This window comes from Catharus ustulatus, chromosome 32 (genome assembly GCF_009819885.2).
Source record: "Catharus ustulatus isolate bCatUst1 chromosome 32, bCatUst1.pri.v2, whole genome shotgun sequence".
Lineage (NCBI taxonomy): Eukaryota > Metazoa > Chordata > Aves > Passeriformes > Turdidae > Catharus > Catharus ustulatus.
In genome coordinates this window covers 1,990,742-2,013,183 of record NC_046252.1, presented here as the reverse complement: position 1 = coordinate 2,013,183, position 22,442 = coordinate 1,990,742, and the positions used below count along the sequence as shown (strand labels likewise).

The following is a 22,442-nucleotide window of genomic DNA, read 5'->3' as shown; positions in this document are numbered from 1 at the left end:
GGGGTCCCAGGGGTCTGAACTCCCCGATGTGAAGGGTCCTGAACCCCCAGGACCCCAATTCGGGGGTCCCGGAGCCCCCAGACCCCAATTCGGAGGTCCCGGAGCCCCCAGACCCATTTACCTGTCACAGGTGAGTGTCGAACACCCCGTCCTGCCCCTCCGCGGGGGGGTCTGGGGGGAGGGGGCGTCAGTTTGGGGGTCCCAAAGGGGGGAGGGGATTTGGGGAGGGGTCCCAGGGGGGAATTTGGGGGTCCCAGGGAGGGAGGGGATTTTTGAGAGGGGTCTCAGAGAGGGATTTGGGGGTCCCAGGAGGGGGATTTGGGGGGGAATTCCAGGGGGGAGGGGATTTTGGGGAGGGGTCTCACCTGTGGGGGTCCCAGGGAGGGATTTGGGGTCTCAAAGGGGGAAGGGAATTTGGGGAGGGGTCTCAGGGGGGGAGGGAATTTGGAAGGGGGTCCCAGGGGGAAATTTGGGGGTTCCAGGGAGGGAGGGGATTTTGGGGAGGGGTCTCAGGGGGGAATTGGGAGGGAATTCCAGGGGGGGAGGGAATTTGGGGAGGGGTCTCAGAGGGGCAGGGGATTTGGGGGGGGTCTCAGGGGGATATTTGGGGGTCCCAAGGGGGGAATTTGGGGGTCCCAAATGGGGGGAAGGGAATTTGGGGAGGGGTCTCAGGGGTGAGGGAATTTGGGGAGGGATCCCAGGAGGGGATTTGGGTGTCCCAAAGGAGAGGATGGTAATTTGGGGAGGGGTCTCACCTGCGGGGAGGGGATTTGGGGGTCCCAAAGCGGGGATGGAATTTGGGGAGGGGTCTCACCTGTGGGGGTCCCAGGGAGGGATTTGAGGTCTCAAAGGGGGAAGGGAATTTGGGGAGGGGTCTCAGGGAGGAATTTGGGGAGGGGTCTCAGGAGGGAATTTGGGGAGGGGTCCCAGGAGGGGATTTGGGTGTCCCAAAGGAGGGGATGGTATTTTGGGGAGGGGTCTCACCTGGCGGCGGGGGCAGCGAGGCTCGGCGGGGCCAGGCCAGGCTGAGGCTGAAGGAGCGGGGCCGGGATTTGGGGAGGGGTCCGGGGGGCTCCGGGGGGGTCCCGGCCGCGGCCACGCTCTGGGTGCGGGGCCGGGAGAATTTGGGGAGGGGTCCCGGGGGGCGACGGCGACATTCGGGGGGGAGGAACTCCCGGCACGAGGGGTGGGCGCGCAGCCCGCAGCCTGGGGGGGAGGGGGGGGTCAGAGACTGGGACCCCTCCTCAAAAATCCCCAAAAAACCACCGGGACCCCCCAGTGACTGAGACCCCTCCCCAAAAACTCCCAGGACCCCCAGGACCCCCCAAAATTCCCTCAGGACCCCCCAAATTCCCCCCAAATCCCCCCCGGGACCCCCCAAATCCCCCCCAAATTCCCCCCAAGGACCCACCAAGACCCCCCAGGACCCCCCAAATCCTCCCCAGGACCCCCCAAATTCACCCAGGACCCCCCCAAGATCCCCCAAAATCCTCCCCCAGACCCGCAGGACGCCCCAAATCCCCCCCAAATCCCCCAAGGACCCCCCAGGACCCCCTAAAATCCTCCCCAGGACCCCCAGGACCCCCCAATTTCCCCCAAATCCCCCCCAGGACCCCCCAGGACCCCCCAAATCCCCCCCAGGACCCCCCAAAAACAACAGCACAAAAAACACCGGGACCCCCCCAAAAACCTCCCCAAAAAAAACCCCAAAAGACCCCCAAAAAACCCCCAAAACCACCTAAAACCTCCCAAAAAACAACACCCAGAACATCCCCAAACCCCCCGAGACCCCCCAAAACCTCCCCCAAAAAAACACCCTAAAAACCCACCCGAAAACTCTCAAAAAACATCCAAACCCTCCCTAAAAACACCCAAAAAAACCCCAAAAAACCCCCCAAAAAACCCAGAACACCCGAAAAACACCCGAAAAACACCCAAAAAACACTCAAAAAACACCCCAAACCACCTAGAACCTCCCAAAAAACAACACCCAGAACAACCCCAAACCCCCCGAGACCCCCCAAAACCTCCCCCAAAAAACACCCAAACCCTCCCTAAAAACACCCCAAAAAACCCCAAAAAAACCCCCAAAAAACCCCCCAAAAAACCCAGAACACCCGAAAAACACCCGAAAAACACCCAAAAAACCCTCCAAAAACACCCAAAACCACCTAAAACCTCCCAAAAAACAACACCCAGAACATCCCCAAACCCCCCGAGACCCCCCAAAACCTCCCCAAAAAACACCCAAAAAAACCCACCCGAAAACACCCAAAAAACACCCAAAAAAACCCCCCAGAACACCCGAAAAACACCCGAAAAACACCCAAAAAACACCCGAGAAACACCCAAAAAACACAAAAAAACCCCAAAAAAACCTCCAAAAACAACCCCAGAACACCCGAAAAAAACCCCAAAAACCCAGAACGCCCCCAAATCCCCGAGACCCCCCAAAAACCCCCTAAAAACACCAAAAATACACCCGAAAAACACTCAAAAACCCCCCAAAAACACCCAAAAACCACCAAAAAAAACAGCAAAAAACACCCGAAAAACACCCAAAATCCCCCCAAATCCCCCCCAGGACCCCCCAGGACCCCCCAATTTCCCCCCAAATCCCCCCCACGCCCCCCACTCACCGCTGCACTCCATCCCGTCCTTGTTCAGACCCCAAATCTGGGGGGAGGGGAAGGGTTGGGGTGGGAGGGGAGGGGTCCGGGACCCCTGAAAAACCCCCCCGAGATCTCCCCTCCCCCCCTCGGGGGGGTTTGGGGGGTCTGGGGAGGATCTGGGAGGGTTGTGGGGGGATTTTGGGGCGATTTTGGGAAGTTTTGGGGGTTTTTTGGGTGTTTTTTGGGGTGTTAGGGGTGATTTTTGGGTGTTTTTTGGGGTGTTCTCGGTGATTTTTGGGTGTTTTTTGGGGGTCTCGGGGGATTTTGGGAGGTTTTGGGGGGTTCTGGGGGGGTCTCGCGAGGATCTGGGGGGGTTGGGTGTTTTGGGGGAAAATTGGGAGGGATTTGGGGGCGATTTTGGGGGGATTTGAGGAGGTTTTTGGGTGGCTCTGGGTGGTTTTTGGGTGTTTTTCGGGTGTTTTTGGGGTGTTTTTTGGGGGGTTTTGGGGGGTCTCGGGGGGGTTTGGGAGATTTTGGGGGGTTCTGGGGGGGTCTCACGAGGATCTGGGGGGGTTTGGGTGTTTGTGGGGGGATTTGGGGGCGATTTTGGGGGGATTTGGGGAAGTTTTGGGTGTTTTTCGGGTGTTTTTTTGGGTATTGTGGGTGTTTTTTGGGTGTTTTTTAGGGGGATTTTGGGGGATTTTGGGGCGTCTCCGAGGATCTGGGAGGTTTTGGGTGTTTTGGGGGGATTTGGAGGGGATTTGGGGGCGATTTTGGGGGGATTTGAGGAGGTTTCGGGTGTTTTTTGGGAAGTTTGGGGTGGTTTTTTGGGTATTTCAGGGGTGTCGGGGTGTTTTTTGGGGTGTTCTGTGGGGTTTTTTTGGGTGTTTTGGGGAAGTTTTGGGGGTGTCTGGGAATTTTTGGGGGATTTAAGGCAATTTTGGGGGGATTTTGGGAAGTTTTGAGTGGTTTTTGGGTGGATCTGGGTGGTTTTTGGGTGTTTTTTGGGTGTTCCGGGTGTTTTTTTTGGTGTTTTTTGGGGGGATTTGGGGGGTCTCGGGGGTCTCGAGGGAGTTTGGGGACCCCTCGGGAGGATCTGGGGGGGGTTCTGGGGGAATTTTGGGAAGTTTTGGGTGGGTTTTGGGGTGTTCTGGGTGTTTTTTGGGTAGTTTTGGGTGTTTTTTGAGTGTTTTTCGGGTGGTTTTGGGGTTTTTTTGGGGTGTTCTGGGTGGTTTTTTGGGTGTTTTTAGGGGAATTTTGGGGCTTCTCGGGGGATTTAGGGGTGTTCTGGGTGTTGTTATTTTTGGGTGTTTTTGGGTTTTAGGGGGTTTTGGGGATCTCGGGGGGTTTGGGGTGTTTTCGGTGTTTTTTAGGGGGGTTTGGGTGTTTTTCGGGTGTTTTTCGCGGTTTTTTCGGGGTTTTTTCGGGGATTTTGTTGGTGTTTTTGGGGGGTCTCGGGGTGTTTTTCGGGCTGTTGTTTTTTGGGGATGTTTTTGGGGGGTCTCGGGAGATTTGGGTTGTTCTGGGTGTTGTTTTTTGCGAGGTTTTGGGTGCTTTTTGGGTGATTTTTGGGTGGTTTCGGGTGTTTTGGGCGGGTTTTTTTGGTGTTTTTTGTGATGTTTTTGGTGGGTTTTGGGTGTTTTTAGGGGCTTTTGGGGTCTCGGGGGTTTTGGGGTGTTCTGGGAGTTTTTGAGGGGATTTTGGGGGGTCTCTGGGGGGTTGGGGTATTCTGGGTGGTTTTTTGGGTGTTTTTAGGGGGGTTTTGGATGTTTTTTGGTATTTTGGGGTGGGTTTTTTGGGTGTTTTTTGGGGAGGATTTGGGGGGTCTCAGGGGTTTGGGGTGTTCTGGGTGTTGTTTTTTGGGAGGTTTTGGGTGTTTTTTGGGTATTTTTGGGGTGTTTTTGGGATGTTCTGGGTGGTTTTATGGGGTGTTTTTAGGGGGTTTTTGAGTATTTTTGGGTGGAGTTTTTTGGGTGTTTTTTTGGGAGGTTTTGGGTGTTTTTTTTGGTTTTTCGGGTGTTTTTGGGGGTGTTCTGGGTGGTTTTTTGGGTGTTTTTTGGTGTTTTTGGGTGGTTTTGGGTGTTTTTGGATGGTTTTTTGGGGTTTTTTTTGGTGTTTTTGGATGGTTTTTGGGTGTGATTTGAGTGTTTTTCGGGTGTTTTTCTGGTGGTTTTTTGGTGGTTTTTTGGGGTTTTTTGGGTTTTTTTTAGGTGTTTTTGAGGAATCTCGGGGTGTTTTTTGGGCTGTTGTTTTGGGGTGTTTTTGGTGTGGTTTTTTAGGTGTTTTTTTGGTGGTTTTGGGGTGTTCTGGGTGGTTTTTTAGGGTTTTTTTGTGGTTTTGGGGGATCTCGGGGTGTTTTTCGGGCTGTTGTTTTTGGGGGTGTTTTTGGGAGATCTCAGGGGATTTAGGATGTTCTGGGTGATGTTTTTTGATGGTTTTTTGGGTTTTTTTAGGTTTTTTTTGGGTGTTTTTGAGGAGTCTCGGTGTTTTTCGGGTTGTTGTTTTTTGGGTGTTTTTTGGTGTTTTTGGGTTGTTCTGACGGTTTTTTGGGTGTTTTTTGGGTTTTTTTGGGTGTTTTTGGGGTGTTTTCAGGTGTTTTTCGGGCTGTTGTTTCTTGGGGTTGTTTCGGGGGGTCTCAGGGGACTTGGGTTGTTATTGGTGGTTTTTTGGGTTTTTTTTGGTGTTTTTCGGGTGTTTTTCGGATTTTTTTTGGGTTTTTTGGGGTATTTTTGGGTGTTTTCAGGTATTTTTCGGGCAGTTGTTTTTTGGGGTTGTTTCAGGGGGTCCCGCCGCCCCTCCCCCACTCACCATTTTCCCGCAGCTCTCGCAGGGCCCCCCCCGCAGCCCCCGCAGCGCCCGGAATTGGTGGGGGGGTCCCGGGGGGGCTCCTTGGCTGCAGCGCAGGAAATAATCCAGGACCTCCCCCCGGCTGAGCCCCCCGTCCCTGGGGAGGGGTCGCGGGGGTCACGGGGGGGTCACGGGGGTCACGGAGGGGTCACAGGGGGGTCAGGGGTCACGGGGGGACCCCCAGGTTTGGGGGGTCTTGTGGGGGAGGGGGGCTCAGCTCCCCCAGGGGGGATTTGGGGTTTTTGGGGGCGGGTCCCGGGGGTCTCACCAGTCCGTGTCCAGTTGGGTTTGGGATTTTGGGGGGGATTTTGAGGTGATTTGGGTCTGGGGTCTCACCGCTCCGTGTCCAGTTCCCCCAGCGGGGGGAGGTGCGCGGGTCACTGAGGGGATTTGGGGGGGGATCTCGGTGTGATTTGGGTCTGGGGTCTCACCGGTCCGTGTCCAGGGGGATTTGGGATTTTGGGGGGATTTGGGTGAATTGGGTCTGGGGTCTCACCGATCCGTGTCCAGCTCCCCCAGCGGGGGGAGGTGCGGGGGATTTGGGGGGGGTCTCGGGGGGATTTTGGGGAGGGGTCTCACCGGTCCGTGTCCAGGGTGGATTTTGGGGATTTGGGGGATTTGGGTCTGGGGTCTCACCGGTCCGTGTCCGGGGGGATTTGGGTGATTTGGGTCTGGGGTCTCACCGGTCCATGTCCAGGGGGATTTGGGGGGGATCTCGGTGTGATTTGGGTCTGGGGTCTCACCGGTCGGTGTCCAGGGTGGATTTTGGGGATTTGGGTCTGGGGTCTCACCGGTCGGTGTCCAGCTCCCCCAGCGGGGGGAGGTGCGGGGGATTTGGGGGGGGTCTCGGGGTGATTTGGATGATTTGGGTCTGGGGTCTCACCGGTCGGTGTCCAGCTCCCCCAGGGGGGGAGGAGCGGGGATTTTGGGATGATTTGGGTCTGGGGTCTCACCGGTCGGTGTCCAGCTCCCCCAGCGGGGGTCACTGAGGGGATTTGGGGGGGGTCTCGGTGTGAATTGGGTCTGGGGTCTCACCGGTCGGTGTCCAGCTCCCCCAGCGGGGGGAGGTGCGGGGGATTTGGGGGGGATTTGGGTGAATTGGGTCTGGGGTCTCACCGGTCGGTGTCCAGGGGGATTTGGGGGGGATTTGGGTGATTTGGGTCTGGGGTCTCACCGGTCGGTGTCCAGCTCCCCCAGCGGGGGGAGGTGCGGGGGATTTGGGGGGGGTCTCGGTGTGATTTGGGTCTGGGGTCTCACCGGTCCGTGTCCAGCTCCCCCAGCGGGGGGAGGTGCGGTGGGATTTGGGGGGATTTGGGTGATTTGGGTCTGGGGTCTCACCGGTCGGTGTCCAGCTCCCCCAGCGGGGGTCCCGGGTGGGTTTTGGGGGGATTTGGGTGAATTGGGTCTGGGGTCTCACCGGTCGGTGTCCAGCTCCCCCAGCGGGGGCAGGTGCGGGAAGTTCTCCCGCACGATCCCGAATTCCTCCCCCGAGATCCGCCCGTCCCCGTCCACGTCGAAATTCCGGAAAATCGACTGAAACCCCCCAAAAAAACCCCAAAAATCCCCTCAGACCCCTCCGCGACCACCCCGGGACCCCCCAAATTCACCGCAGACCCCCCCCCAAAAATTCAAACCACCCAAAATTCTCAGAGCGGACCCCCCACCCCTCAATTTCTCCCGGTGCCCCCTCCCCAAATCCCCCCCAAAATCCTGCCCAGACCCCTCCCCAGCCCCCCACCCCTCAATACCTCCAGGACCCCAGACCCAAATCCCCCCCAGAGTCACTCCCGACCCCTCCCCAGCCCCCCCAGCCCCTCAATTCCTCCAGGACCCCAGACCCAAATCTTCCCCAAATCCCCCCCAAAGTCATTCCCGACCCCTCCCCCGACCCCTCCCGACCCCTCCCCATCCCCCCCAGCCCCCCCCGACCCTCCCCCAGCTCCCCCAGACCCCTCCCCACCCCCCACCCCTCAATTCCTGCAGGACCCCCTCCCCAAATTCCCCCTAATGTCACTCCCGACCCCTCCCCATTACCCCCCGACCCCTCCCCACGCCCCCCGACCTCCCCCGACCCCTCCCCAGCCCCCCCAGCCCCTCAATTCCTCCCGGACCCCCTCCCCAAATCCCCCCCAAGTCACTCCGGACCCCTCCCCAGCCCCCCCACCCCTCAATTCCTCCAGGACCCCCTCCCCAAATCCCCCCCAAATCCCCCCCAGAGTCACTCCCGACCCCTCCCCACCCCCCCCGCCCCCTCCCCACCTCCACCAGCTGCTCCAGGCGGGGCCGGAGCCCCTCGGGGTCGGGCCGGGGGGGCTCGGGCAGGACCCAACGCTCGGGGGGGAGGGCGGGGGGCAACTCCGGGGGGGGTCCGGCCTGGGGGGAGGGGGAGTCAGAGGGGGGGTCAGAGGGGGTCAGAGGGGTCAGAGCCCCCAGGGCACGCTCAGAATTCCAAGGTTTTTCCCCCCTTCCCTACTCGCCCCATTCCCCCCCAGTTCGCCCCCTCTTCGCACAACCCCCATTCCCCACTCGCCCATTTCTTCCCCCACTCGCCCCCGTTCCCCCCGACTCGCCCAATTTCCCACTCGCCACCCCGAATTCCCCACTCGCCCCCATTTCCCACACCCGCTCTCATTTCCGATTCGGCCCCGTTCCCCCCCACTCGCCCCTTCCCCATTTCCCACTCGCCCACTTCACCCCGCACTCGCCCTCGTTGCACGTTTTCCCCCAACTCGCCATCCCCATTTCCCACTCGCCCCATTCCGTCCTGTTCCCCCCATTCCTCACTCGCCCCCTTTCCCCCCCAACTCGCCCCCATTTCCCACTCATCCCCTTTCCTCTCCACTCGCCTCCATTGCCCGTTTTCCCCTCACTCGCCACCTCCATTCCCCACTCGCCCCATTCCCCTCCCACTCACCCCCATTCTCCACTCGCCACCCTCATTTCCCACTCGCCCCCTATCCCCTCTACTCATTCTCCACTCGCCCCATTCCTCCCCCAACTCGCCCCCTTTCCCCCCGCTCCCCCCATTTCCCACTCGCCCTCCTTCCCCCCTGACTCGCCCCTTTCCCCCCCACTCGCCCCCATTCTCCACTCGCCACCCTCATTCCCCACTCGCCCCCTTTTTCCCACTCGCCCATTTCACTCCGCACTCGCCCCCGTTGCCCGTTTTCCCCCCGACTCGCCATCCCCATTTTCCCACTCGCCCCCTTTTCCTCCCCAACTCGCCCCATTCCTTCCCGTTCCCCCCATTCCCCACTCGCCCCTTCCCCATTTCCCACTCGCCCATTCCCCCCCCCACTCGCCCCATTTCCCACTCGCCCCCTTTCCCCTCTACTCGCCCCATTCCCCACTCGCCCCCTTTTCCCCCACACTCGCCCCATTCCCCCAACACTCCCCCCATTCTCCACTCGCCCCCTTTCCCTTCTACTCGCCCCCTTTCCCCCCCAACTCGCCCCATTTCCTACTCATCCCATTTCCTCCCCACTCGCCCCCGTTACCCGTTTTCCCCCCACTCGCCCCCTTGCCCCCCACTCGCCCCTTTTCCTCCCACACTCGCCCATTTTCCCTCTACTCGCCCCCATTTCCCACACCCACTCCCATTTCCCACTCGCCCCATTCCCCACCAACTCGCCCCATTTCCCACTCGCCCCCATTTCCTCTTGTTCCCCCCATTCCCCACTCGCCCATTTCACCCCACACTCGCCCATTTCCCTCCCCACTCGCCCGTTTCTCACCGGGGCGCTCTCGCGGGGCTCTCTCTGCAGCGACATCTGGTGCAGCTGCTGCTCCGAGGGGCCGAGGGCGAGCGACACCTGCGGGGGGGTCAGGGGGGAAATTTGGGGGAAATTTGGGGGTCCCAGGAGGGGATTTCGGGTGATTTTGGGTAATTTTGGGGTAATTTTGAAGTGATTTTGGGTGAATTTAGGGTAATTTTGGGGTGATTTTGGGGTAATTTGGGGTAATTTTGGGTAATTCGGGGTGGGGTTTCACCTCCAGCAGCGGCAGTAAATCCGGGTAGGGGGTCCCGAGGGGTCCCAGAAGGGATTTTGGGTGGTTTTGGGTGAATTTAGGGTAATTTTAGGGTGATTTGGGGTAATTGTGGTGTGATTTTGGGGTGATTTTGGGTGATTTTGGGCGGTTTTCGGTAACTTTGGATAATTTGGGGAAGGGTCTCACCTCCAACAACCGCAGCAAATCCGGGTGGGGGGTCCCGGGGGGTCCCGGGTGGGATTTTGGGGTAATTTAGGGTGATTTAGGGTAATTTCGGGTAATTTGGGGCGTTTTTGGGGCTGTTTTGGGGTAATTTTGGGGTAATTTTGTATATTTCGGGGCGGGGTCTCACCTCCAGCAGCCGCAGCAAATCCGGGTGGGGGGTCCCGGGTGGGATTTGGGATGATTTTGTGTGAATTTAGGGTAATTTTAGGGTGATTTTGGGCGGTTTTCAGTAATTTTGGGATGATTTTGGGGTAATTTTCGGGTGATTTGGGGCGGTTTTGGGGTAATTTTGGGGTGATTTTGGGGTAATTTTGGATAATTTGGGGCAGGGTCTCACTTTCAACAGCCGCAGCAGGTCGGGGTGGGGGGTCCCGGGTGGGATTTTGGGGTGATTTTGGGGTAATCTTGGGTAATTTAGGGTAATTTTGGGGTGATTTTGGGCGGTTTTCGGTAATTTTTGGATGATTTTGGGGTAATTTTCGGGTGATTTGGGGCGGTTTTGGGGTAATTTTGGGGTGATTTTGGGGTAATTTTGGATAATTCGGGGCAGGGTCTCACCTCCAACAGCCGCAGCAAATCCGGGTGGGGGGTCCCGGGCGGGATTTGGGATGATTTTGTGTGAATTTAGGGTAATTTGGGGATGATTTGGGGTGATTTTGGGTAATTTTAGGGTGATTTGGGGTAATTGTGGGGTGATTTTGGGGTGATTTTGGGTGATTTTGGGCGGTTTTGGGTAATTTCGGGTAATTTTGGGGCAGGGTCTCACCTCCAACAACCGCAACAAATCGGGATGGGGGGTCCCGGGTGGGATTTTGGATGATTTTGTGAGAATTTAGGGTAATTTTGGGTGATTTTGAGCGGTTTTCGATAATTTTTGGATGATTTTGGGGTAATTTTCGGGTGATTTGGGGCGGTTTTGGGGTAATTTTGGGGTAATTTAGGGTAATTTTGGATAATTTGGGGCAGGGTCTCACCTCCAACAGCCGCAGCAAATCGGGGTGGGGGGTCCCGGGTGGGATTTTGGGTGGTTTTTCGGTAATTTTGGGGTGATTTTGGGGTAATTTAAGGTAATTTTGGGCGGTTTTGGGATGATTTTTGGTAATTTTGAGGCGGGGTCTCACCTCCAACAACCGCAGCAAATCCGGGTGGGGGGTCCCGGGGGGTCCCGGGTGGGATTTTGGGGTAATTTAGGGTAATTTTGGGCGGTTTTCAGTAATTTTGGGATGATTTTGGGGTGATTAAGGTTAATTTTGGGGCGGGGTCTCACCTCCAGCAGCCGCAGCAAATCCGGGTGGGGGGTCCCGGGGGGTCCCTGCTCTCTCCCCGCCAGCAGCGCCCCTTGCAGGGCGAAGCGAGCCCGCAGTTTATTGGGGTGGGGGCGGCCCGGACCCCCCCAGTCGGGCAGCGCCGCCTCCAGCGCCACCAGGTCCCGCAGGTGAACCCCGAGCGCCGGGACCCGGAACCCCCCCGAGCCCCCCGCGCCCCCCAGCAGCGCTCGGTACCCCCGGTAATTCCCCCCCGAGCCCACGGCCTCGGCCAGCTGTGCCCACATCTGGAATGGGAGGGGGAGAGAAAAAACACGGGGAGGGGGAGGGGAGAGATGGGGAGGGGGAGTTTGAGAGATGGGCAGAGGTTGGGGGGGGTGAGACCCCCGCCTGTGCCCTCTGGGACCCCCCAAAAATCCTCGGGGACCCTCCCAGACCTCCCTGTGCCCCCTGGGATCCCCCCCGGATCTTCCAGATCTTTCCTGCGCACCCCCAGGACCCCCCAGAAATCCTCAGAACCTCCCTGTGACCCCCCCTCAGAACCCTCCAGAACCTTCCCATGCCCCCCAGGACCCCCCCAAAATTCCACAAGGACCCTCCCAGACCTCTCTGTGCCCCCTGGGACTCCCGCAGGATCTTCCAGAACCTTCCCTGGACCCCCGGGACCCCCTCAGGCCCTTCCAGAACTTTCCCATGCCCTCTGGGACTCCCCAGAAATCCTCAGGGATTTTCCAGAACCTTCCTGTGCCCTCCAGGACCCCCCAAAAATCCTCAGGGACCCTTCCGGACCACCCTGTGCCCCCTGGGACCCCCCCAGGACCTTCCAGAACTTTCCTGTGCACCTCCAGGACCCCCCAGAAATCCTCAGAACCTCCCTGTGCCCCCCCCAGGACCTTCCAGAACCTTCCCGTGCCCCCTGGGACCCCCCAGAAATCCTCAGGGATTTTCCAGAACCTTCCTGTGCCCCCCAGGACCCCCTCAAAATTCCACAAGGACCCTCCCAGACCACTCTGTGCCCCCTGGGACCCCCCCAGGATCTTCCAGAACCTTCTTGTGTCCCCTGGGACCCTCGAGAAATCCTCTGGGACTTTCCAGAACTTTCCCGTGCTCCCCAGGACCCCCCCAAAAATCCTCAGGGACCCTCCCAGACCTCTCTGTGCCCCCTGGGACCCCCCCAGGATCTTCCAGAACCTTCCCATGTCCCCTGGGACCCCCCAGAAATCCTCAGGGACCACCCCCAGGACCTTCCAGAACCTTCCCGGGAACCCCGGGACCCCCCAGAACCCACCAAGGACCTGCCCAGACCTCCCTGTACCCCCTGGGATCCCTCCCGGGGATCTTCCAGAACCTTCCCGTGTCCACCGGGACCCCCCCAGGATCTTTCAGAACCTTCCTGTGGCCCCCAGGACCCCCCAGAAATCCTCAGGGACCCTCCCAGACCTCCCTGGGACCCCCCCAGGACCTTCCAGAACCTTCCTGTGCCCCCCGGGATCCCCCAGGACCCCTCCCCAGGATCCTCCAGACTCTTTCCGTGCCTCCCAGGGCTCCCCAAAACCCCCAGAACCCCCCAGGACCCCTCAGGACCCCCCAGGACCCCCCAGAACCCCCCAGGCCTCCCCAGGACCCCTTTGTATCCCCCGTGTGCCCTCTTGGGGACCCCCCACGACCCCCCAGGACCCCCCACGATTCCCCCAGGACCCCCCAGGACCCTCCAGGACTCCCCCAGGACCCCCAGGCCTCCCCAGGACCCCTTTGTATCCCCCGTGTGCCCTCTTGGGGACCCCCCACGACCCCCCAGGACCCCCCACGATTCCCCCAGGACCCCCCAGGACCCTCCAGGACTCCCCCAGGACCCCCAGGCCTCCCCAGGACCCCTTTGTATCCCCCCTGTGCCCTCTTGGGGACCCCCCACGACCCCCCAGGACCCCCCAGGACTTCCCCAGAACCCCCCAGGACCTTCCCAGAACCCCCCAGGACACTCCAGGACCCTCCAGGACCTTCCCAGGATCCCTCAGGACCCCTCCCCACCCCTCCCAGCCCCCCCAGGACCTTCCCAGGACCCCCCAGAACTCCCCAGGACTCTCCAGAACCTTCCCGTGCCCCCCAAGACTTCCCCAAAACCCCACAAGGACCCTCCCGGACCTCCCTGTGCTCCCCCAGGACACCCCCAGGATCCCCCAGGATCCCCCAGGACCCCTCCCCACCCCTCCAGCCCCCCCAGGGCCCTCCCAGGACCCTCCCAGCCCCCCCCAGGACCCCCCCAGCCCCACCCAGGACCCCCCAGGACCCCCCATGACCCCCCAGCCCCCCCCAGGCCCCCCCACCTGGATGAGGGGGGGGCTCAGCAGCCCCAGGGTGCGGCGCAGTCTCGCGATGGAGCCGTGACCGAGCCCCCCGACCACGGCCAGGAGGGAGTTAAAGTTCCGGAGCTCCAGGAGGCTCTGGGGAGGGAAAATGGCAGGGGTCAGGTCAGGGGTCAGTCCCGGGGGTCGGTTCAGGGGTCAGTTCAGGGGTCAGGGGTCAGTTCAGGGGTCAGGGGTCAGTCCCGAGGGTCAGTTCAGGGTCATTCCCATCTCTCACCTGAGCCAGGTGCAGGCACTGCCCCAGCTCTGTGGCTCAGGGGTCAGTTCAGGGGTCAGGGCTCAGTCCGGGGCTCAGTTCAGGGGTCAGTTCAGGTGTGAGGGGTCAGAGTTCAGGGGTCAGGGCTCAGTTCAGGGGTCAGGGCTCGGTTCAAGGCTCAGTCCTGGGGTCAGGGGTCAGTTCTCACCTGAGCCAGGTGCAGGCACTGCCCCAGCGTTGTGGCTCAGGGGATCAGTCCGGGGGTCAGTTCAGGATTCAGGGGTCAGTCCAGGGCTCAGTTCAGGGGTCAGGGCTCAGGTCAGGGGTCAGGGGTCAGTTCTCACCTGAGCCAGGTGCAGGCACTGCCCCAGCGCTGTGGCTCAGGGCTCAGGGGTCAGTCCAGGGCTCAGTCCCGGGGTCAAGGCTCAGTTCAGGGCTCAGTCCGGGGGTCAGTTCAGAGGTCAGGGGTCAGTTTCTCACCTGGGCCAGGTGCAGGCACTGCCCCAGCTCAGTTCAGGGGTCAGTTCAGGGCTCAGTCCAGGGGTCAGTTCAGGATTCAGGGGTCAGTTCAGGGGTCAGTTCAGAGGTCAGGGGTCAGTTCTCACCTGGGCCAGGTGCAGGCACTGCCCCAGCGCCGCCGCTCTCTGCGCGGCCGCCAGGGGGCGCAGCACGCGCAGCTGCACCCAGCGCGAGAGGCCGTTGGACAGCGCCACCAGGCGGCGGAGAGAGGAACTGCAGGACGTGCCCGCCGAGCGCGCGAAGGCGCGGATGTCACTGAGCTGGGGACACGGGGACATTGGGGACATTGGGGACATGGGGACAGTGTGGGGACAGTGTGGGGACATTGGGGACATGGGGACAGTGTGGGGACAGTGTGGGGACAGTGGGGACAGTGTGGGGACAGTGGGGACATGGGGGACACGGGGGACAGCGCTACCAGCCGGCGGAGCGGGGCAGAGCAGGAGGTGCCCGCGGAGCGCGCGAAGGCGCGGATGTCACTGAGCTGGGACAGCGGGGACAGTGTGGGGACAATGGGGACATGGGGACAGTGTGGGGACAGTGTGGGGACAGTGTGGGGACAGTGGGGACAATGGGGACACGGGGACAGCGCCACCAGGCGGCGGAGAGAGGAACTGCAGGAGGTGCCCGCCGAGCGCGCGAAGGCGCGGATGTCACTGAGCTGGGGACACGGGGACATTGGGGACATGGGGACAGTGTGGGGACAGTGTGGGGACATTGGGGACATGGGGACAGTGTGGGGACAGTGTGGGGACAGTGGGGACAGTGTGGGGACAGTGGGGACATGGGGGACACGGGGGACAGCGCTACCAGCCGGCGGAGCGGGGCAGAGCAGGAGGTGCCCGCGGAGCGCGCGAAGGCGCGGATGTCACTGAGCTGGGACAGCGGGGACAGTGTGGGGACAATGGGGACATGAGGACAGTGTGGGGACAGTGTGGGGACAGTGTGGGGACACTGGGGACAATGGGGACACGGGGACAGCGCCACCAGGCGGCGGAGAGAGGGACTGTAAGAGGTGCCCGCGGAGCGCGCGAAGGTGCGGATGTCACTGAGCTGGGGACACGGGGACAGTGTGGGGACATTTGGGACATGGGGACAGTGTGGGGACATTGGGGACAGTGAGGACACGGGGACAGTGGGAACAGTGTGGGGACAGCACTGGGGACAAGCGGGAGAGCTCGAGGTGCCCCCGGAGCGCGCGAAGGCACGGATGTCACTGAGCTGGGACAGCGGGGACAGTGTGGGGACAGTGTGGGGACAGTGTGGGGACAGTGGGGACAGTGTGGGGACAGCGGGGACATCGTTGGGGACAGCGGGGACATCGTTGGGGACACGCGGGAGAGCTCGAGGTGCCCGCGGAGCGCGCGAAGGCGCGGATGTCACTGAACTGGGGACAGCGGGGACAGTGTGGGGACAGTGTGGGGACAGTGTGGGGACAGTGGGGACAGTGTGGGGACAGCGGGGACATCGTTGGGGACAGCGGGGACATCGTTGGGGACACGCGGGAGAGCTCGAGGTGCCCGCGGAGCGCGCGAAGGCGCGGATGTCACTGAACTGGGGACAGCGGGGACAGTGGGGACAGCAGGGGTCATGGGGGGCATTGAGGACATTGGGGACAATGGGGACATGTCCCCAGCTGTCCCCAGGTGTCCCCAGTGTCCCCAGACTCTCACCCTGAGCCGGTTGAAGCCGCGGTGCTCCAGGTGTGTCAGCAGCACCGCGAGCTCGCGCGGCTCCAGCGGCTCCAGCAGCATCGAGAACCGCGCGCGGGGAGGGGGCGCGACCCCCCCGGGGACCCCCCCGGGGACACCCCCGGTGCCACCAGCGCCATTGTCACCTTCGGCATCGTCACCTTCGGCATCGTCACCTTCCTCGGGGCTGCTCGGGAGGGGAAACGCATGGGGAAAGGGACAGAGGGACAGAGAGGGGACAGAGGGACAGAGGGGACAGGGACAAAGGGACAGAGGGACAGAGGGACAGGGGACAGGGGACAGAGGGACAGAGGGACAGGGGGACAGGGTGACAGAGGTGGGGACAGAGGGACAGGGGGACAGAGGGACAGAGGGACAGAGGGGACAGAGGGACAGAGGGGACAGGGACAAAGGGACAGAGGGACAGAGGGACAGGGGGACAGAGGGACAGAGGGACAGAGGGACAGGGACAGGGACAGAGGTGGGGACAGAGGGGACAGAGGGACAGGGACAGGGGGACACAGGGACACGGGGACAGAGGGACAGACAGAGGGACGGGGGACACAAGGACAGGACAGAGGGACACGGACAGAGGTGGGGACAGAGGGACAGAGGGGCAGAGGGACACAGGGACACCGACAGAGGTGGGGACAGAGGGACACAGGGACAGGGGGACAGAGGGACAGAACAGAGGGACAAAGGGACACGAACCCCCCGTGCCCCTCCCATGTCCCTTCATGTCCCCGTTCCCCCCCCCCGTATCCCGAATTTTCCTCCCTGTGCCCTCCCCATTTCACCCCTGGACCCCCCCAATGTCCCCCAAAAATTCCCGAACACCCCCCCCCGTGTCCCCCCCGTGTCCCCCCCGTGTCCCCCCATGTCCCCCCCATGTCCCCATGTCCCCCCCCCGTGTCCCCCCCTCACTCACAGGCTCTCCAGCCCCAGGGAGGTTTCGGGGTCCCCCCCCAGCGCCGCCCCCAATTCCCGGAGCCGCTCCAGGACCGGGGGGTCCCCCGAGAGCTCCCGCGGGAAAGCGCGGACCCAGTACCTGCAAAAGGGGGGTCAGGGGGGACCCCCAACTCCGGGGGGGTCCCCGGGGGGGGTCTGGGGGTGCGGGGGGGGTCTGGGGGTCACTCACGGGGGGTCTGGGGGTCACGGGGAGGGTCATGGGGGGGGGTCTGGGGGTCCCCGGGGGGTTTTGGGGTTCACGGAGGGGGAGTTTGGGGAGGAATTTGGGGTCACGGGGGGGTTTTGGGGTCACTCACCGGGGGGGATTTGGGGTCACAGGGGGGTTGGGGGTCACGGGAGGTTTTGGGGGTCACGGGAGGTTTTGGGGGTCACAGGGGGATTTTGGGGTCACAGGGGGGTTTGGGGGTCACGGAGGGGGTTTGGGGGGGTCACTCACAGGCGGGTTTGGGGAGGAATTTGGGGTCACGGGGGAATTTGGGGTCACTCACGGGGGGTTTTGGGGGTCACTCACCGCACCAAGTGCCCGATCTTGAGGCGCAGGGAGGGACCCTCGGCCGAGCCCCCCGACTCCTGCAGCCTGCGGGGGGGTCAAGGAGCCTGCGAGGGGTTTGGGGGGGTCCCGGGGGTCCCTGGGGGTCCCGGGGGTTTGGGAAAATTCGGGGGGGGGAGAGCCCGGAGTGTTTGGGGCGTTCCAGGAGGTTTGGGGAGGGGTCCCCAGAAGTTCAGGGGGTCCCAAGGGAGTCAATGAAAGGGATTTCAGAGGGGTCCCGGGGGGTTTTGTGGGGTCCTGGGGTTTTTGGGGTGTCCCGGGGGGGGGGTCCTTGAGGTTTTTGGGGCGTCCCGGATGTTTTTGGGGTGTCTCGGGGGTGTCCCCAAGGATAAACTCTCGGAATTTTCCGGATTCCTTTACCTGGGACAGGTATCGGGGGTCGGGATTTTGGAGGAAATCCCGAGAAGTTTTGGGGTTTGGGGGGTCCCTGTGTTTGGGGGGGGGTCCCGAGGGGACCCGGATGTTTTTTGGGGGAAATCCCGGATGTTTTTGGGGTGTCCCGGGGGGCGTCCCGGGGTTTTTTTGGGATGTCCTGGATGTTTGGGGCAGGTATCGGGGGTCGAGATTTTGGAGGAAAATCCCGGGAAGTTTTGGGGTTTGGGGGGGGTCCCTGTGTTTTGGGGGGGGGTCCCGAGGGGTCCCGAGCGGTCCCGGAAGTTTTTTGGGGTGTCCCGGGGGTGTCCCCAAGGATAAACTCTCGGCTCTTTCCAGATTCCTTTACCTGGGGCAGGTATCGGGGGTGGGGATTTTGGTGAAAATCCCGGGAAATTTTGGGGTTTGGGGGGTCCCTGAGTTTGGGGGGGGGTCCCGAGGGGTCCCGAGGGGTCCTGGGGGTTTTTTTTGGGGTGTCCCAAATGTTTTTTGGGGTGTCCCGGGGGTGTCCCCAAGAATAAACTCTCAGAATTTTCCAGAACACCTTTACCTGGGCAGGTATCGGGGCTCGGGGATTTTGGGGGAAATCCCGGGAAATTTTGGGGTTTGGGGGGGTCTCTGGGTTTGGAGGGGTCCCGGGGGCTTTTGAGGGTGTCCCCAGGGGTGTCCCGGGGATTTTTGGGGTGTCCCGGGGGTGTCCCCAAGGATAAACTCTCAGAATTTTCCAGAACACCTTTACCTGGGGCAGGTATCGGGGGTCGGGATTTTGGTGAAAATCCCGGAAATTTTGGGGTTTGGGGGGTCCCTGGGTTTGGGGGGGGGGTCCCGAGGGGTCCCGAGCGGTCCCGGAAGTTTTTTGGGGTGTCCCGGGGTGTCCCCAAGGATAAACTCTCGGAATTTTCCAGATTCCTTTACCTGGGCAGGTATCGGGGGTCGGGATTTTGGGGGAAATCCCGGCAAGTTTTGGGGTTTGGGGGGGTCCCTGAGTTTGGGGGAGGGTCCCGAGGGGTCCCGAGGGGTCCCGGGGTTTTTTTTTGGGGTGTCCCGGGTGTTTTTGGGGTGTCCCGGGGTGTCCCCAAGGATAAACTCTCGGAATTTTCCAGATTCCTTTACGGGGGCAGGTATCGGGGGTCGGGATTTTGGGGGAAATTCCGGGAAATTTTGGGGTTTGGGGGGGTCCCTGGGTTTGGGGGGGGGTCCCGAGGGGTCCCGGGGGGTTTTGGGGGTGTCCCCGGGGGTGTCCTGGGTTTTTTTGGGGTGTCCCAAACGTTTTTTGGGGTGTCCCGGGGGTGTCCCCAAGGATAAACTCTCGGCACTTTCCAGATTCCTTTACCTGGGGCAGGTATCGGGGGTCGGGATTTTGGGGGGAAATCCCGGAAATTTTGGGGTTTAGGGGGGTCCCTGTGTTTGGGGGGGTCCCGAGGGGTCCCGGGGGGTTTTGGGGGAAATCCCGGATGTTTTTGGGGTGTCCCGGGGGGGGTCCCGGGGTTTTTTTGGGATGTCCTGGATGTTTGGGGCAGGTATCGGGGGTGGGGATTTTGGGTGAAAATCCCGGGAAATTTTGGGGTTTGGGGGGGTCCCTGTGTTTGGGGGGGGTCCCGAGGGGTCCCGAGGGGTCCTGGGGTTTTTTTTCGGGGTGTCCCGGTGTTTTTTGGGGTGTCCCGGGGGTGTCCCCAAGGATAAACTCTCCGAATTTTCCAGACCACCTTTACCTGGGGCAGGTATCGGGGGTCGGGATTTTGGAGGAAAATCCCGGGAAATTTTGGGGTTTGGGGGGTCCCTGAGTTTGGGGGGGGGTCCCGAGGGGTCCCGAGGGGTCCTGGGGGTTTTTTTTGGGGTGTCCCAAATGTTTTTTGGGGTGTCCCGGGGGTGTCCCCAAGGATAAACTCTCGGCGCTTTCCAGATTCCTTTACCTGGGGCAGGTATCGGGGGTCAGGATTTTGGGGTAAAATCCCGGAAAGTTTTGGGGTTTGGGGGGTCCCTGTGTTTTGGGGGGGGGTCCCGAGGGGTCCCGGGGTTTTTTTTTGGGGGAAATCCCGGATGTTTTTGGGGTGTCCCGGGTGGGTCTCTGGAGTTTTTTGGGGTGTCCTTGATGTTTGGGGCAGGTATCGGGGGTGGGGATTTTGGTGAAAATCCCGGGAAGTTTTGGGGTTTGGGGGGGTCCCTGTGCTTGGGGGGGGTCCCGAGGGGTCCCGAGGGGTCCCGGGGTTTTTTTTGGGGTGTCCTGGATGTTTTTTTGGGGTGTCCCGGGGGGTCCCCAAGGATAAACTCTCGGCACTTTCCAGATTCCTTTACCTGGGGCAGGTATCGGGGGTCGGGATTTTGGAGGAAAATCCCGGGAAGTTCTGGGGTTTGGGGGGGTCCCTGAGTTTGGGGGAGGGTCCCGAGGGGTCCCGAGGGGTCCCGGGGTTTTTTTTGGGGTGTCCCGGGTGTTTTTGGGGTGTCCCGGGGGGGGTCTCTGGAGTTTTTTGGGGTGTCCTGGATGTTCGGGGCAGATATCGGGGGTGAAGATTTTGGTGAAAATCCCGGGAAATTTTGGGGTTTGGGGGGTCTCTGGGTTTGGGGGGGTCCCGGGGGGTTTTGGGGAGGGGTCCCCAAGGATACAGGCTCAGCAGCTTGGCCGCCACCTCGGCCTGGGGCAGGTACCAGGGGTGCGTGGCCAGGAAGAGCCGCACGAGTTGGGGGTCCCGAACTTTCCCCTGCGCGTCTGGAGGGGTGGGGGGGGGGTCACCCCAAAACCGCAGCGACCCCCCCGAGACCCCACCCCAAACCCCCACAGCACCAACCCCCTCCCCAGATTTTAAGGACATCCCAAAAATCGGAACCGTCCCCCCCCAAACCCCCCAAATCTCCAACACAGGAACTCCAAAAAAATTCAGGAGCCCCCAAATCCAAATCCCCAAAACCCCGAGACCCCCCCAACCCCCCCGGGACCCCCCAAAACCCCCCAAAATCGGGGTCCCCCCCACCGAAAGCATCCACGCAGCCCCTCAGAAGCTCGTCCAGGGTGGGGGCTCGGTCCAGGTCCAGGGAGCTGCTCATGGTGGGAGCCCAAAACTGGGAGGGGGGAATTGGGGCGGGGGTCAGCACCAGAGACCCCCCGGGACCCCCCAAAAGCGGATTGGGGGGGAGCGAGGGGTCCCCAACTCCTGAGGGGCCAAGGGGAGGTTTGGGGGGGATGGGAGGGGTCTGGGGTCCCAGTTTGGGGGTCTGGGGGTCCCAGTTTGAGGGAACTGGGAGGGGTCTGGGGTCCCAGTTTGGGGTCTGGGGCTCCCAGTTTGGGGGGGCTGGGAGGGGTCTGGGGGTCCCAGTTTGGGGGGACTGGGGGGTCCCAGTTCGGGGGGGATGGGAGGGGTCTGGGGGTCCCAGTTTGAGGAGTCTGGGGGTCCCAGTTTGGGGGGCTGGGATCCCAGTTTGGGGGCACTGGGAGGGGTCTGGGGTCCCAGTTTGGGGGTCTGGGGGTCCCAGTTTGGGGGAGCTGGGAGGGGTCTGGGGGTCCCAGTTTGGAGGGTCTGGATTCCCAGTTTGGGGTCTGGGGGTCCCAGTTTGAGGGAACTGGGAAGGGTCTGGGGGTCCCAGTTTGGGGGGACTGGGGGGTCCCAGTTCGGGGGGGATGGGAGGGGTCTGGGGGTCCCAGTTTGGGGGGACTGGAGGTCCCAGTTTGGGGGGGCTGGGATGGGTCTGGGGGTCCCAGTTTGGGGAGTCTTGGGGTCCCAGTTTGGGGGTCGGGGGGTCCTGGGGGTCTCTTTGAGGATTTTGGGACCCCCAACCCCCCCCAGACCCCCCCAAATTTCCCCCCCGGGTTCTGCACTCCCCGATAAGGCGGCGCTTCCTGAGCCCGGTTCCGGAGCGTCCCAGCGCTGGGGGGATACTGGGAGCACTGGGAGGGACTGGGGGGATACTGGGGGGATACTGGGGCGATACTGGGGGGATACTGGGGCGATACTGGGGGGATACTGGGAGCGCTGGGACCGCGCTACCCCGGCAATGAGGGGAACTGGGAGCGTTAAAATGCGGGATACTGGGCAAACTGGGAGCACTGGGATGGGGTCCCCGCGGCAAACTGGGAGCACTGGGAGCACTGGGAGCACTGGGAGCACTGGGAGCGATGGGAGGGGGTCCTCCCCATCCCCTCCCGACCCCGAGACCCCCCAAAATCCCCCCCAAAACCCCCCCGGGACCCCCCAGTCCTGCCCCACCTGCTCCGGCGGCCGCGGCGGTGGCGGGGAGGGCTCGGGGGGGCGGGGCCGGAATTTGGGGTGGGGGCGGAATTTGGGGGGTGGGGGGAGGAATTTTGGGGTGGGAGGAGGAATTTTGGGGTGCCCCAGAAGGGGAGGGACCGGAATTTGGGGGTTCCTGGGTGGGGCGAGGGCAGGGAAGTGGTTTTTGTGGTTCAACAGAAAAGCGGCGCCGCCCTGGGGAGGGGGCGAGGCCCCAAATATTAAATATTCCCCCCCCAAAAAACCCCCTCCCCAAATTCAGCCGCGACCCCCCAAAAAATGCAGCACGAATTTCTGTTATTCCTTTTTTTTTTTAATTTATTTTTTTCCTTTAATTTAATTATTTTAATTCTTTATTTTTTCTCCCCCCGTAATTTCCTTTTTTTATTTTTTAAAATCCTTTAATTTAATTATTTTAATTTTTTTTTCCCCCGTAATTTCATTTTAAAATTTTTTTTCCCCTTAAATTTAATTATTTTAATTCTTTTTTTCCCCCCGTTATTTAATTCCTTTAATTAATTTTTTTTCTCTCTCTTTTTTGAGGGGGGAACCCCCCATTTCCCCCCCCCCCAGTTCTCCCAGTGATGCCGACGAGGAGGGAGAGGGGAGACCCCCGCCCCAAA

The 22,442-nt window shown here is 61.2% G+C and overlaps 1 protein-coding gene and 1 long non-coding RNA gene across 2 annotated transcripts; both read right to left on the bottom strand.

Moving 5' to 3' along the window:
* Nucleotides 1-124: 124 nt before the first annotated feature.
* LOC117009243 (RAS guanyl-releasing protein 2-like) lies at nucleotides 125-15,771 on the bottom strand. Its single transcript, XM_033083479.1, has 13 exons — nucleotides 15,691-15,771; nucleotides 14,828-14,893; nucleotides 14,436-14,501; nucleotides 14,104-14,277; nucleotides 13,264-13,380; nucleotides 10,942-11,226; nucleotides 9,194-9,271; nucleotides 7,719-7,832; nucleotides 6,877-6,992; nucleotides 5,421-5,556; nucleotides 2,640-2,676; nucleotides 985-1,206; nucleotides 125-171 (listed from the first exon to the last, which is right to left on the bottom strand). Exons 1-13 carry the CDS (start codon nucleotides 15,769-15,771, stop codon nucleotides 125-127), a joined length of 1,539 nt encoding a protein of 512 aa, XP_032939370.1.
* Nucleotides 15,772-16,684: 913 nt separating this feature from the next.
* LOC117009384 lies at nucleotides 16,685-20,255 on the bottom strand. Its single transcript, XR_004420469.1, has 3 exons — nucleotides 20,204-20,255; nucleotides 17,189-17,254; nucleotides 16,685-16,756 (listed from the first exon to the last, which is right to left on the bottom strand). It is a non-coding gene; the product is annotated as an uncharacterized LOC117009384 (long non-coding RNA).
* Nucleotides 20,256-22,442: the final 2,187 nt, after the last annotated feature.

Coding starts and splice junctions, on each gene's coding strand:
- LOC117009243 (XM_033083479.1), bottom strand. CDS start 15,771: ATGCTGCTGGAGCCGCTGGAGCCGCGCGAGCTCGCGGTGCTGCTGACA. Junction 14,502..14,827: donor CTGCCCCGCTCCGCCGGCTG/GTAGCGCTGTCC, acceptor CCGCTGTCCCAG/CTCAGTGACATCCGCGCCTT. Junction 172..984: donor CTCGCTGCCCCCGCCGCCAG/GTGAGACCCCTC, acceptor CCCTCCCCCCAG/ACCCCCCCGCGGAGGGGCAG.